Source organism: Copidosoma floridanum, unplaced genomic scaffold, assembly GCF_036245765.1.
Source record: "Copidosoma floridanum isolate Cflo_tuat_1 unplaced genomic scaffold, Cflo_Japanese_pri ptg000030l, whole genome shotgun sequence".
NCBI lineage: Eukaryota > Metazoa > Arthropoda > Insecta > Hymenoptera > Encyrtidae > Copidosoma > Copidosoma floridanum.
The window spans coordinates 39,158,406-39,174,294 of record NW_028321907.1 but is presented as its reverse complement, the minus strand read 5'-3'; the positions used below and the strand labels follow the sequence as shown (position 1 = coordinate 39,174,294).

The following is a 15,889-nucleotide window of genomic DNA, read 5'->3' as shown; positions in this document are numbered from 1 at the left end:
TAGATGTTTTCAAAGCCCAAAGAAACATTTAGGGAGATAAATATAAGAAACTAGTTTAGTAGGGTGAGATAGTGTAAGACAAAAAAAAACACGAAAAAACTAGTTCTTATATCATTAACAACCTTTGTTCAAGCATGCAGAAATACACACTACATCAGTTCTAAATTTCTACCAGGGAATCAACAGCTTTTTCTAGAGTAGTGTTCCAAAAGGAAGGTTCTTAATATCATCTTACTTATTAAACAGTGTACATTTTGGTCTAGATGCCAAGGAATATCTTACAGCTATTGTAAAGAAAAATATTTTTAAACACCTGGACTTGGGGAAAAATTTCTTAACTAACATGTCTAACAATTTCATATTTCATTGTAACAGTTGTGACATCATATGACATACACTTAATGTTTATTACTTCGATATAACCAGGTCCATTACATAATTACAAAAAGCTAATGCTCAGCAATTTTTAAATATCGAGCTGTATACCTGCTTCTGAAATTGCTTGACATATTACTCACTTCTTTTCAAATACGTTTTCTTGATAAACTGCATAGATGCTGTAGTTTACTAAATATATTATAACGTGATACATACGTTCCTTAAAAATGGAGATAGTTTATAAATTTCTTAAGATGAATCCTCAAGGATGTATAATTACACAATGAGAATAATGATGTTTATACACTAATATCAGTGTGAACTCAGTCAGATTAAAGAAAAGTTACAAAACAGCGTTCAAATATTACTGGGTTTCGCAATTTATCATTCGTAAAAAACGAAAAAATCTTTTTATGCAATATTTGTCAAAGTAAAAAGATCTGATCTTTTGATCAGCACGGTCAACAAAAAATTTTTAAATCATGACGAAAACACATTTTCCATTCTAAGTTCCGTTTTGTAAGGTTATGTGAGGAAAAATCGTAAAAACAATTAATGCTATTCAAAAGCTGAGGTTAAGACACTTTAGAATACATGTTATTATTTTTTTTCTGCTTACATTTTGAAACCGAAGCAAAGTGGTCAAAATTTAGTGTTAAGCACTTGAGCGGGCAGTTTGCGATGGTACTGGGGCAGTTAAGGCGAAGCTCCCTATTGATTATCTTCAAAACTCGAAAAATTTCAACGAAGGGCAATTTCAACAAGATTCACGGTTTTAATTAAATCTAAAAGAATTCGAAATAAAATGGCAAGTAAAATAAGATGTTTTAAAGATTTTTGTATAGTTACGTCAAAACTTATTATAACAGCCGCTTTTAACTAACTCCCATAAGAACGCATGTAAAATTTACTTACTTTGTTTCATTATTTTCTCGTTTCATAAGCACCTAGAGTCGTTAAAACTTTGCATAAATTTATTTTTAAAGCTCTGCACAGATTTTAGTTAAAAACTGACTGTCAATTGCTTAAGGTAGTCCACCTCCTTAGAAAGCATGGGATTTTAAATTTTTTCACTTTGTTTAATTTTTTACTACTTCAATTATTTGTTCTGGCTTTCATAACTATCAAACTTTTTTACATACTACTTGAACTTGTTACACTAAGCTGAAACCAGTTAAGTTAAGAAAACTTTATTTTCTGAATTTTTTCCAATTTTATCCCCTTGGAAGGCTTCAACCTATATCCAATTTTTAAACCATGATCTGAAAAAAATGTGTATTAAGATTAAGCAATACGTAACAAAGTTTGACAGTTAAACAATTTAGAAAAAATATTGCAAGTAGAAAAAAAATCAAACAAAATATTTAAATGCGAAATTATTTTGTGTTTGGTAGCACGTGATAACTCAAGAATTTTTGAAGTTTTATTGTACGGATTTACACTTTAGGATATACTAGAAAGTTGGGTTATTGGGTTATCTTCTACAATTTACTGTGAACGGTGCCCTCTGTGATTGGTAATCTCGCTCACTATGGTTGAGTGAACTGTTCACCCAAAACAGGCGAGTAATTGCACCAAGAGGCAAAAGCTCGGTTGAGTAGACTTTCAGTGGTGTAAGAGATTTAAGGGGAAATATGACTAAAAAAATAAAATTTGGTAAATAAAGGACACCCTAATGTACACAGACATCGTATATAACTTTAGCAAACTGGAATTCGTAAAGTTATGAGGTGCCATTCAAATGTAAAAAATTTATAGTATATTTTGTAATATTGAAAGATACACAAAGGGATTTGTTAAGATAATAACAGAAATCTGTCGTGATAGAGCTAAATATACACTGCATTGGGTTTCAGCATTCACATAAATAAAGTTTACTGTTCCGTAGGAACGCGCTTTTTTCGGGCTTCCCCCCCTTTGGGTCCTTTCCCGTCATCTTTTGTTTTGCGCGTTGAATGCCCAGCCACACTATCGCGGAGCTCTGGGCTGCGGCGCCGGCTGATTTCTCTGCTCGGCCTACTGACGGGCGCGCGAGCGTGTACAAGCTCGCGAGTCAGTCAGTGCTTAGACAAATTTATTCTAAGACGTTCATACGTTTTATTACTTCGCCTTTGCCTAGTTTTTTTTCTTACTTGATCTGGCGACCGGTGCACCGAGTCCTTTGTACAGCGTGCTACTTGCACCAGCAGTCAGGAGCTGCGTTCGAAATAGCGTGCTGACAGCACCAACAGTTCGTTAACTGTATTTTGCTACTCGCGAGTTTCGCCATTCTTTCATCGACTAGGATCAACCTGTGCGTTTAGTTTTCTTCCCTCAATTCACTCACACTCACACATACAAATTGAAATTGGACTCTTCTTCACTGCAGTAAAATTTTTCGATTGTGACTTGTTTAAATAAAAAGGGTTTTTTATGCCGCAATGGCTTTTTTCCTGGATATCAGTGTTTTATTTGTGCCTATCCCAAATCTTGTTTTCGTGTAATAATACCTAACGTATGGTGGGGTAAAGTTGCATCGTTCTTTTCTTTTCTGATGAATTTAAAACTAATGAATAATCTTGTGGTAAAGTTCATAAGTTAAAAACGTGGCTGTGCCGCCTAAGGCAACGTCACGAAAAAACATTTACTATTAATTTTTTACTAGTAATTGGATTTTGAGATCGGAAAATTTTTTGTGTGCGTAGGTTAACGTTGCACCGTTGTAATAAATATGAAAATCAAATAAAAATAACTATAGTCTTAATAATATAAGACGTCCAATAACAGTTGTTTAGTAATTAAAGTAACGTCTAATGGTGGTACTGTCAAATTTTGTATTTATTAAAAAATAAAACGACGTTCCGGCCGTTTGGACAATGTCCCCGCCTTCATCAGGTACAAAAATCTATGAGTAATAAAAAAATTCTTTACAATACAAATTTTGATAAATACAATAAACACAAATTAAGTAAAGTGTATAATATACCTCTGACTCTTACGAAGGGGATGTAAAATCGTAATGTAGTCAGAGTTTCAAGTTTCGTTGCTTTTGTACCCTGCACATACACAAATGACCATAATACAATCAAATATAAATTGAATTAAAGAATGGTTTGTTAGAGGAAGAGGTCTGAGTGTAACTTTTTTAGTTTTGAAATGCGTGCGCATGTCCCGTGATTAAATATTGAGTTGTAGTTACACTACAGATTATTTTTTAATAACTATTTTTACAAGGACCTAATCGACGTAATTATTTTACATAGTAAAAAGGCAGATGTTAATTTATTCTTGACTACAATTTTATCCAAATCTGACTGTTTATTGTATTAAAATTTCTTATCATAATAGTTGCTTTTGACAATTTCCTATAAGAAACCATGTACAATTCACAAAATTTATTTCATGAATTTCTCGTTTTATCAGCACCCAGAGTTGTTGTATTATCTATATTAAATATATTAATAGAGTATTATTCTTATTCGGTAAGGAAAAGAATATGCAGATGCCCGGGTGAATGATGTTGAACTCTTTATTAGTGATAATTGTAAAATACAATTGACGGAATAACAAGTATACAAAGAATAAGTCGATAAAACAAATCGAAAAAGGAGATCGCATGCGGTCGTCACAAGAGAGTCAGACCTACTCCTTCTTAGTCGCTTTTTGCAACCACCCCATACATCATACCGTGACTACAACGCCACCAACGCTCTCCCTGCTTGCCGACTCGCATCACTATTACAGGCAGGCGTCTAATGTATAGTTTCTTTTACACGTATACATACTGTTTCAATAGTTGAAACTTTACATAAATTTTTTTTATAACTTATTGAAGTTCTGCACAAATTCTAGTTAAAAAATGACTGTCAATTCCTCAAAGTAGTTAACCTCATTAAGTATTAGGAGCGTTTTAGTTTCACACTCATTTTCAATAATTAATCACCACAATTAACCTTTTCATGTTTTTATGAATACACTGCTTCGAAATATTTGTTCGCAGTTTTATAATGTCAGAAAAGGTTAGATAGAAGATAGACACCTTGGCTCAAGGCAGTGCCACGCTTGCGCAGCGTAAATGACACAGGTAGGCCCTACCTTGGTAGCCAACCTTGGGCCTACCTAACTAACAGGGTATTCCAGTTAACTTTCCGATCGGGATGAATTTACGATAACATGTTGTCAAACAACTGTTCATTACATCTAGTAAGGGAAAGGTGTCAATCACTTACCAACGATTTTTAATATTAACTATGACTCTTATACAATCTAAATAAGTTAATTTTGTATTAAACACTTATAAACTACTCGTTGGCAAGTTATGATATTTTTAACTATTTGCATAATAATTCGTAAACTGAGACACAAGGAAATCGACAGTGCTTGTCAGCCATGTAAAGTGAACAACTATATTTGATTGCCTATCGTGTGTATCAATAAATTGGTATGGTTTAGTTGATTAGATTTGAGTCTTAGTAGTATGTTAAAAAATTTGAAAGTGATTCTAAATTTGTTTCTCAGAATATTTAGGATTTTAAGAAATTGCGTTAGTAAATAGGATAAAACTTAAGTACAAAAGTGTTGAGCTTTTTATTTACATATTACCTTGCAAGCAGAAAATTACGATTTTCTCGAGGGACCCATATTTAGGGTGGCCTCGGGCAGCGGTTAACAGACATGCGTATGCACCAGTCATTATTTGGATCAAACGTGCCAGGATGTTTTCTCAGCTTCATGCGTCATCAGTTCAGCTATGGATTTGCGAAGCCTTCAAAACCACAAGTCCAACGCAAAGGAGGGAATTCATCATCGAAAAGCCATTATGTGAGAGCTACGTGGGCTACCATGCTGCTTCAACTTTTCGCTCCTGGAAGCCTTGTATTGTATGTGGGACTAAGCACCACACCTGCATACACGTTAACACCTTGATAAGTACCCATTCAACTGTAGTCTCTGTAAATTATTATATGCCGATTCAATGCGACGAGTCTTTCAATGTTTTGGTGAGAGAAACAACATATTTTGCGCCAACATTACTACCCACAGCAAAGGTCAGCGTAGTGAGAGCTAACGGCCAGAAACGTCATGTTTAAACACTGATCAATCAAGAGTCACAGTACTCGTTTCTGTCACAACGCTTGGCCAACACTCTACAGCTGCCACGCGTCTCAAGCTTGTTTATCAATTGACGAAATGGATGGTGTTCATTTTACAGCTGCTCTTGGCCAGAGCAAGATTACTGTCAAGCCTGGATGCACACTCTCTTAACGTAGATGTGCTGTAGATGTGCTACTGCTGAAGGCGAACACGTCTTATTAGCCCTAAGTATATCGGTTTATCGGTACGGCTGACCTAGGCACTGTAGTGTATGCTTACATCTTACGGCCAGGTCGTTGTCAATCTCAGCATTCTGATGCACCCATCGCCTAATAGACTACGTTCAGTTCGATTTTATCCAGGCTGATCGGACCAATTAAGCTGCCATCAACATTGTCATTGAAGTTTACCAGAACATCTGCGCATCATAATTTTATTTTTAGTAATAGAATGGCGGGTAGTATACTCACGTCAATCTTGAACTTGGAACGTCTTATTTTTATTTCTACTTTCTTTTCTTTCATAATTCGATAAATTTAATAGTTTTATTTCTACAATTATTGTAACTGAAACAGTTAATTATTATTTTCAATTATCACTTATTAATTTTGTGACTTTACTTACATTCACATATACTTTAATTTTAGACTTTACACTTTATAAACATGTCTCTTTACGTATCATTCACCCTACATTAGCACATTCACATATTGGAGAGGAACTTGACTACTGGGGTATATACGAAGGTATTAATCAACCAGTAGATACCAAACAATATTTATCCTACTGCTAGTATGACTTCAAGCGTGATGACCTTGCTCTAGAATCATCTGCACACTGGTTCAGTGGTAAACTGCTCGGCTGCTTGCACTCTGTGCTTAGCCCACTGACGCTCTGCGCTTGAAGATACACGGAAAGACCTTTTTCGTTGAAAATCTCCAACCACAAGCAGTTATGAGTTTTTCAGTACGTGGTAAGGATATTACCCGTACTACGATCACGAGTCAGAATTACGTCAGTGCCATGGTAGGTATTTTTCGCCTACCAATTTTCTTCCAGCAATACGAATTAGCACATCTTCAGAAGAGTCTTTCAGCTCTTGTGCTACATGAGTGTAAGTATGTATATGTACGTTCTTGCTTTGTTGATACACTTTTGTAGGTTAGAACATAATGTATGTACTTTTTAGTACACCGGATTGTGTTGACTATATCCACTTATTACTTATAATTGAAGTTTAGTAAATAAAGAAAAAGATTCACGTTTGCTCATAATTAACTACCCCTCACGCAATTAAAGAAAGGAATAACGCACGATAATATACTGTCACGTATGTATATATGTGTGTATCTATACATATATATCGGCGAATTTGACGTACTGCTTACTTTCTGCGCATGCCACTGATTTTTCGAAGCTACCGTACCGTTGGTTCGCGAAAACACCTACCACAGCCACTGAATACGCATACTTAGTATGAATTTTGTCGTGACTAACGTGGGGCTAGAATTTTAATTACTAGACTAGCGTGAAAGGTTACTGGTCTGACATTAATACAATCTAGTTGGTTAATTACTTGATATTAAAAATCGTGGTCGGGGATTTTCAACAAAAAAGGTCTTTCCATGTAGTGCGCTCTCTTGACTAGACATCACCGAGAATCAGGTCCACGCCAAGAGGTAGACTGCCGCTTCGGAACCATTCAGGGCTCTTTATACCCTCTTCCTTTTAATTTGGTGGGAGGTTTTCTACTTCTCAGGTTAACACACGATTTCGTTGATTTGTTCATGGACTTGAGGTATACAGAAAATTACACCTGTCACCAGATATACGTACCAATATTTAGCTTACAACTTAAAAAGCACCTTTCATTTCAACATCCAATAATATTCTAGAAGTCTTATAATAAAAGTATGCTTCAAAAAGTAAGTATATATGGCTAAGGATTTGAAAACAAATCCATCAGATTAAAAGTCTTAAGCATTCAAAGTTAGTTACTAACGCATAGTTTTGGGACATTAAAAATGCATGGCTTATTTTATAAGCATTTTATAACAAAATTAAAAACAATTTTTGCAAACCAAAATTTGTAAGTTACCATATTTACTTGAACAACTGAGTTTAAAACAAATTTTATCACTTTGAAACGTTTTTTTCTAGATACATCAATTTTACACAAAAAATTAATAAGAAAAGTCTTGGTTTATCCATGGAATTCCTGCACGTATATATCTAGCCCCTTGACTATTCTGTTATTTGACAAAGTAATATTCTACACGTATTCTAGGTTTTAGTATTTACATGCATCAAAAAAGTTTTATGGACGACTTTTACCAATATTCTATGGCTTGAATTCTTTAAGAAAATCACTTTTTTTTTAAACTATTGGTATTTTGTTTCATTGAACCCTATAACTTAACAAAAGTGTAACTTGAAAGCTGTAACACAGTGAGCAATCTGAATTTTTACCCTTAGTTTGTCTTTATTAAAGACCATGTAGAAAAAAAATAAAAATCCAAATTGTAACTTTGATGTAGCTGAAAATGTGTCTGCATATAGCTCTTGTAAACAAATAAAGCAGATATCTCGGGGCTTATAGTACATCTTTAGCTGTATCTACATAGAGTTTTAATTACTACTTTAAAAATATCTAAAAATATCTTTTACATTAAAATAACATTATGCTTAACATAAAAAGAGTTGCTTACTACTATCCCACAACATAAGTTTGCAATAATAAGATAATCTCTTCACGCTTCTCTAAAAATTAGCTTGATTGAACATACGGAAAATAAATTTTTAGGATTCAAGTTATATAACTTGTTATATAAATATACTAACGTCCGTAAGAGTTATTCAAAACAACTGAACAAAGTACGAAATTTTTTTTTAACGTCACTAAGGATAACTACGTGAATTAAAATAACCTTGTTTTTGATCTCCATGTAAATAAACAAGACCAGGGTTATCTAAATAACCAGCTTTTTGCGAGTATAGAATAAATGATGGAACAAAACCTAATTTTAGTTTTGTACGTGTGTGTTTGTACGTGTAACAACTAACGAAGTCAAATGTTTCATTTAACTTTTTGTAAATTGTTCAACTGATTTCACTAAATAATGACAAAAAGCTTGATAATATTGATGGGAAGTTAAGAAGCTTACGTTTTATAGCAATAAAACGGTCACTTCCAAGTAATACAACAGGTAACAGAGATAAATAAAAGGCTCTAGATGAAGGATATGTTAGACAGTGATAATATAAATGAAAAGGAAATGGGCTTTGACCAGAAACGATTGTACGTAATTTTTTTCTTAATTAAAAAGATATGCATGTCTTTGTTATAAATAATATAATCATAGATAAATAGAACAGAGTAATTCTAGCTTGGCAGAATAAGGTTTACATTTTTAACCTTGAGGTAAAACTGCTCTAGTGAGACGTAGATTTTGATCCTGGTATGATCAGTATAAAAACTGTTTTTCATAGTTAATTTGAGCTTAGGTTTTCCTAAGACTTGTAACTATTCCTGCATTATAAGATGGCCCAGAGGGATCTACAGTCACTTTGGTTAGATGTAAGAGAAGTTGGAAATAGTGGGGTGGTCTAGGATAAAAGTAAAAAAAAGAAAAGATTAGGTAAAGAAATGAAAACAATCATCAAGAAGTCATTGAATGGCTATTAAAAGATAACATAAAAATCAAGGTTAGTCAGCCTTAAAATCAACACCTTTCACATATAGCTGGTATCCACTATGTGAAACAACCTGTGCTGCAGCCCTCGTGGTCATCTGTGGAAACGACTTAATGTATGTAAACAAAGCCAAATCGTTACGGTGTTTGTTGAACGTGCCGTTCTGCTCCCAATTGTTTCCATGATTTCTTGAGGTTTAGTGCATAAGCACACGATCAGTAAGAGCTAATTTAGGAGTGAGAATAAGAACTCCAAAGTCAGGTGTTAGTTTGAGCAACGTTTCGTTGGTCTTAACGCCAACCTCATCAGGCTCAGTCTATATCGTTAAGACGATCGTTACAGACTCAGTCGTTACAGACCAACGAAACGTTGCTCAAACTAACACCTGACTTTGGAGTTTTTATTCTCATTCCTAAATTAGCTTTTACTGATCGTGTGCTTATGCACTAAACCTCAAGAAATCAAAGCCAAATCGTGTTGCATAGGTAGGAGCAAAATCATTTGAATTAAATTAATTATTATTTATCAATATTAGAACGATGAAATTGACATTTCCATAAAGAAAAACGTATGTTGAATAAAATAGAAGTATAATTTTGCTCAATCATATCTTATAATTAAGTTAAGAATCAAATTTTCTCTCTTTTTTTGAGGTTGTACTCTCATTTGGCTTAGCTCGGAAAGCATGCAACCTCAAAAAAAGAGAGAAAATTTTATTTTTATCTTGATGATAAGACACGATTGAGCAAAATTATACTTATATTTTATTTAACATACGTTTCCCTTTATATAAATATTATCTTCATCATTCAAATACTAATAAACAATAATCAATTTGATTTAAAGGATTTTTTTCCCATCTCTGCACTACGATTTGGCTTTGTTTACATACCATCGTTTCCGCAGGTAGCTGCGAGGGTGGCAGGACAGGCAGTTACACACAGCGGATAAGGTGCCCATAAACCGCACTCATTTCGTATGTCAGTAGAAAAAGTGCATTAATAAAAAAAAATTGATTAATAATTGTAATAATTACCATTCTAGTAACTTTTTAATGATCTACTTATGCACTGGTAGCAGCACGTAATACATTTTTTAATTGCAAATAACATAACATTAAAGTTCAGTTGTATTTATCCACAAACGTGTATTAAACTGAAGAAAACATAAGTTGTTGTCAAGTCATTAATGATCTATATACTAAATCGTATTTATAAATACAATAATAAAATATTTAGGATGAATTACTAAAACGAATTCACCTTAAAATATTTCTTAATACAAAGAATGTTATTTTTTTTAAATTTATTATCAAATTACGCTGCAAAACAAACTGAACTGTAACTAAAACAAGCTGGTAAGAGCTACGCCTATTTATTTAAAATAAGAATTTTCTTTTTCGCTTGTTGTCTTTGAACTTATGTTCAAATTAAGCACCCCCTTTATGTCAAAGTACTTTTTATCTGACATTATAACATATTCAATTTATTAGCAGAAACAGTAAAATTTCACAGTTAATTATAATGGAATAACTTACTAAATGGCGTAAGAAGTGAATGTGTATAACTATTAAAAACTCACTTTCTCAGAGCAAGGTTCAATGACCTGTGACCTTTTCCAATTGGAGTCATAAGAGGACCTTTGAGACCAATTTGATTTTTATTAATTGAATCTATAGCAGCTTGGGGTATGCCGAATTTTCCATCCGGTCCTCGGACAGGCGTTACATCTACACTTTCCCATTGGATAGGTACCTATAAGATACCATGTATTAGCAACCTTATTGAAAGTTAGTGGATAATTTGGTTATAAAATGATAAAGTAAGAATATCTGCCATGAATAATTGCAGAATATGGTTAGATATAAGGGGAGCAAAGCAAATCGTCACTGTAAAAATTCATGTTATGATGAATGTATACACTGGAAAGAGATTTTCTTGTGAAACATATGCTATTTTTTAAAGTAATACTTATTGCTACTGTTAAACAAATAGGTATCAAGATGCAAATTTGCATAAAACATAAAAAATCTTATAGAACCAATGTGCTTTTCCAGTTAAAAAATTAAAAAAAAAAAAACCAAGGTCAAGGGTAATAAGATCTCCGAAAGAAGCGAAACTACTTTTTAGTTCATCAGCAATCTCCTGAATCATGATAAGGTGGGGTGGGGCACTTCCGTCCCCCACTCTGTTTTCGATAATTATAGAAAAACTATGATATTTATAATAATGTATGAATATTAATCGCTTAGTTGAAAGTCTTCAGAGTACATTGCAGAGTTAAAAACATTAATTAATATTGAAACTTTAATAATACTGAGCAAAATCACTGACTCTTTACGCGAGGCAGAGCTCGTCATAGTGGTGTACTATTTGCCTTAGGGTGGGATACAGTTGTTCTTAGGAACAAGAAACAAAATGTAGAATATGCACGAAGCGCTAAACTATCTGATCAAAAATACTTATTTTTTTCTATTAATACATTTTTTTTATGCATGCAGCACAGATAAAATAGTGAAGCTTTTTAAATTCCAAGCATTTTAATTAAATTGAACTGAAAAAATGTATACTTTATTGTGAACAAGATTTATTTTTATTACAGTCTTCTCATTTTAAATCACAACCATTAGCACATCAGTACACTTACTTTAATTATTACAGAACATTCATAACTTTTTGTCATATAAAAAACATAAAATTGCCCTACTTAAGATATACAACCTGACTAATTTGTTGACTCATTTTCTTCGATTTATAAAATTTATAATTTTAATTATTGTGTATTTCTTCTTTAATTATATTTATAGCTTTGACTAAAGATTTCTAAAAAGATTTTAATAGTATGAAATAAGATTAATTACATTATAAAAATAAAGTTTTAATTATAATAGAATGCAAGTTCCATCCTTATTAAAAATTCTTTGGATTAGTGAGCAATAAGGCATCGTTGTGTATCGGTATATTTTCTTTGGTGAGAAGAGATTTCCTATGACTTATATCTTCAGCAAACACGGAATCACAAGCTTCGAAAATATTATCATTTAGATTCTCCAAAAATAAGATCGTCCCTGAAGCACCAGAATCAATAATTCATGTATACTTGTTTGACACTCTTATATGCTTTGCCAGCGTTGGAATGACATTTTTCATTTTTCGTTTAAGTGATAAAGCAGTATGCGAAGATAAAGGCGATTTAAGACAAATTTTAGATTCTATCCTAGGTTCAGTCTTCTTATTGGAAGGCTCTTTTTTTATAGTTTTTATTTTTTCAGAATTTAAATTTGTTGTGTATTCATCAGATGTCAGAAGGGTGACCTTATCTCTACTATCTTTTGTTTTATTTGTATTAATTATCGTTGAGCTAGTTTTAGACATTTTACCGTTTTTTCGTTTAAATTTGTTGCAATATCTATTAATACATTGCTAGGATTGGTACAATGACTCGTAGAATTAACAGCATCATTTCCATTTAATAATTATATATTGGTAAAACTCTTTGCAAATGGAGTGTCAGCGACTTCCTTATCAATTTGACTACCATTCCGGTTTAATGAATGACGTGGTTGAGAATCTTGTGGTAAGTAAGAAATCAAAAAAAAAATTTATGATTGATACCTAGTATGGAGTTATTTTTCATTTTTATGTAACAAATGTAATACGTACCTACAAATAAATTGCATTTCGTAAGGTAGACACAGGTATTGCAACTAAAAGTTCTGACGCACTGGAAGAATTGCTTTCGCTGTTAATAACATCATGTTCTTGAGAATACACTGAATCATTATTCCTTAATCTCGATGTATTTTTCTCTACCTCTGAGTGTACAGTGTTTTTTCTGATGTTTGAACATTTCACTACTATATCTGACGACAAAAAACAAAAAAAAAAAAAAAAATTATGACTAAAAATTTTCAAGCTACATAAATTATAATTTACATAACAGGTCAACATGGTTTTGTTATGAGAAAGTGAAGGGTCATTTCCGAAGTAATTTTTTGTGTAGAATCAGAATCCGGCATTCGAATCGCTCTATCACGTCAGGATTTTGAGATATCCTAACCCAAAAGTGCCAAAATCGCGATTTTTGGCTATATTTGAGGTAATGTTGCATCGCAATATTCTTTCTTCTCAAAAATCGACCAACGACACTGTAACGTAGAAGTCTTGTTCTTTGAAATGCCGTTGAGTTTACTCAGATAGCTTATTTCTGCATTGAGATATTCCATTTTAAAGTTTTTGAGTTTCATGTTTTTCGTTACTTTTGAAATGTACATGATTCTGCAGTTTTTGATGTTGAAATTAGATGCTCATGTTGATTTTTTAGATCCTACATTTGTATTAATTCTTTTTTCATCAATAGGTTCTTTAAAACAAAAAATTAATATGCATTAAGTATCAGCCACGAAAACCACCCTAAGTATCTTAGCGGGGGTGAAAAACTCTAAAAACGGTCTCAAAGTATTGTAACTCCTGACTTTCTACATATTTCTGTATAGTTTTATCTAAATAGGTTTAGTAATGTGAGAAAAAATTTTACACACACTTATGTCAGTAAGAGCCACCCATGAGCTTTTAAAGGGGGCGGGGGGGGGGGGTGCAAAGGGGGTGAAAGTCACCAAAATCGATCTGAAAGTATTCTATCTTTTGATTTTTCTCATATTGTAACGTTTGTCCTTTCACATAATTTCTTTTACTTAAATTTTACCCCAAATCCACAAACCCTACATAAATCCTAACCCACAAATCCACAAATTTACTGGACAGTTTTGGACTGTTATTGTTAAGTTCGGGGTTCGTCAATTTAGGGTTTGTAAGTATCTAACCTGGGCCTCAGAATGGATGATTATGTAAAGTTTTTGATAAATTCTAACTAAAAAGTGCAAAAAAAATTTTCAGCTTAATAAGAGTTATGTGACGTTGTAAATAAATTTTTCTTTAAAAAGGTGTTATGCCACTATAATGTGACTTCAAATTCATAACTTATAACCACTACAAAGTACGAGTATTAATGCTACGGTATATTAAAGTATAAGGCTGTAGCCTAGGCTATTACAACCCTTACAACCCATGAACCCGATAATATACAAGTTTTTGTATTATTAGATGGGGGCAACTTTATTATTCTTACTCTGCTATTGAATTTAGATATTTCATATTTAATTTGTAGGTAGGGGGAACTTTACCATTCTTACTGAGCTGTTGCCTGCAGATATTTTATATTTAATTAGTAAGTGGGGGCAACTTTACCATTCTTACAGCGCTGTTGCCTTTAGATATTAAATTTCTGCAATTAGGTATGGGCTTTATTGTATCGGTAGCCAAGATTTAAGCACCCGAGTTTAAATATATATTATTTAATTATTTTGATACTAAATTTTTTGTATGTGCACAAATCAGCCGTTCTCACGGTTACTCCTCTAGCGAAAATTTTGCTGGCCTAATTACGTTTATTGCAGTAATATTAATGGCTTAATGGAAAAATTAGGATTAACATATGATCCTGAGAACTGGAGGTTATTTATTGACTTATCCAAGAGAAGTTTGAAAACAGTTCTGCTGCATAACACAAATGAATATGCTTCCATACCCATCGCTCATTCTGTATACTTAAAAGAATCATATGAAAATGTGAAAACTATTATTGATGCAATCGATTACAAACAGCATAATTGGAAGATCTGTGGAGATTTTAAAATTATATGTATGCTTCTTGGACAACAGTCAGGTTATGTAAAATATCCATGTTTTATATGTTTATGGGATAGTAGAGATAAAAATCAGCATAACGTTAAAAAGGATTGGCCTCTTCGTAATTCTCTTACAGCTGGAGACCCCAACGTTCTTCATAACCCATTAATTGATAGCGAAAAGATTTTACTACCTCCATATTAAACTAGGACTTATGAAGCAATTTGTAAAGGCTCTTGACAAAGATGGTGCTTGTTTTAAGTACCTCATAGATAAATTTCCCTGTTAAACTGATGCGAAAATAAAAAAAGGTATGTTTGTTGGGCCACAAATACGCGAATTAATGAAGACAAACGAGTTTGAAAATGTGATGACGCCAGTTGAAAAAAATGCTTGGGTTTCTTTCAAAAAAGTTGTCAAGGGATTTTTAGGCAATAACAAAGAAAGTAATTATGCAAAATTAGTCAAGGACATGCTTGAAAACTTTAAGAAGCTAGGCTGTAACATAAGCATTAAATTACACTACTTGCATTCTCACTTAGATTGGTTCCCAGAAAAATTAGGTGATATAAGCAAAGAACAAGAAGAGCGTTTTCATCAGGATGTGAAAGAAATGGAACGACGCTATCAGGGAAAATGGTCTCCATCAATGTTGGCAGACTACTGTTGGTCTCTTCAACGTGATGAGCCACATGTTCAACATAAAAGACGATCTAACACAAGAACTTTGGAAAATAAGAAAAAAAGATTCCATCAGGATGAAGATAGTGAGCGGTGAGGGGACTCACGTTAATGAAGCACCCCAATCGTGAGAGGCAAGGGGACTCACGTTAATCAAGCACCCTGATCGTAAGGGGCAAGGAGACTCACGTTAATCAAGCACCCCGTTCGTGAGAGGCAAGGGGACTCACGTTAATCAAGCACTCCGATCGTGAGAGGCAAGGGGACTCACGTTAATCAAGCACCCCGATCGTGAGAGGCAAGGGAACTCACGTTAATCAAGCACCTCGATCGTGAGAGGCAAGGGGACTCACGTTAATCAAGCACCCCAAAGGAAA

General features: G+C 33.3%; 1 protein-coding gene across 2 annotated transcripts in view; it reads right to left on the bottom strand.

Annotated features, from left to right (window-relative positions):
• Idh3a (isocitrate dehydrogenase [NAD] subunit alpha, mitochondrial) overlaps positions 1-15,889 on the bottom strand; it is a 199,779-nt gene that overhangs the window by 94,670 nt on the left and 89,220 nt on the right. For both annotated transcript variants that reach the window (XM_089596190.1, XM_089596189.1), the window contains one exon: positions 10,726-10,898. In XM_089596190.1, coding sequence (XP_089452316.1) covers positions 10,726-10,898 — 173 coding nt within the window. The remainder of the gene's footprint in view (positions 1-10,725; positions 10,899-15,889) is intronic.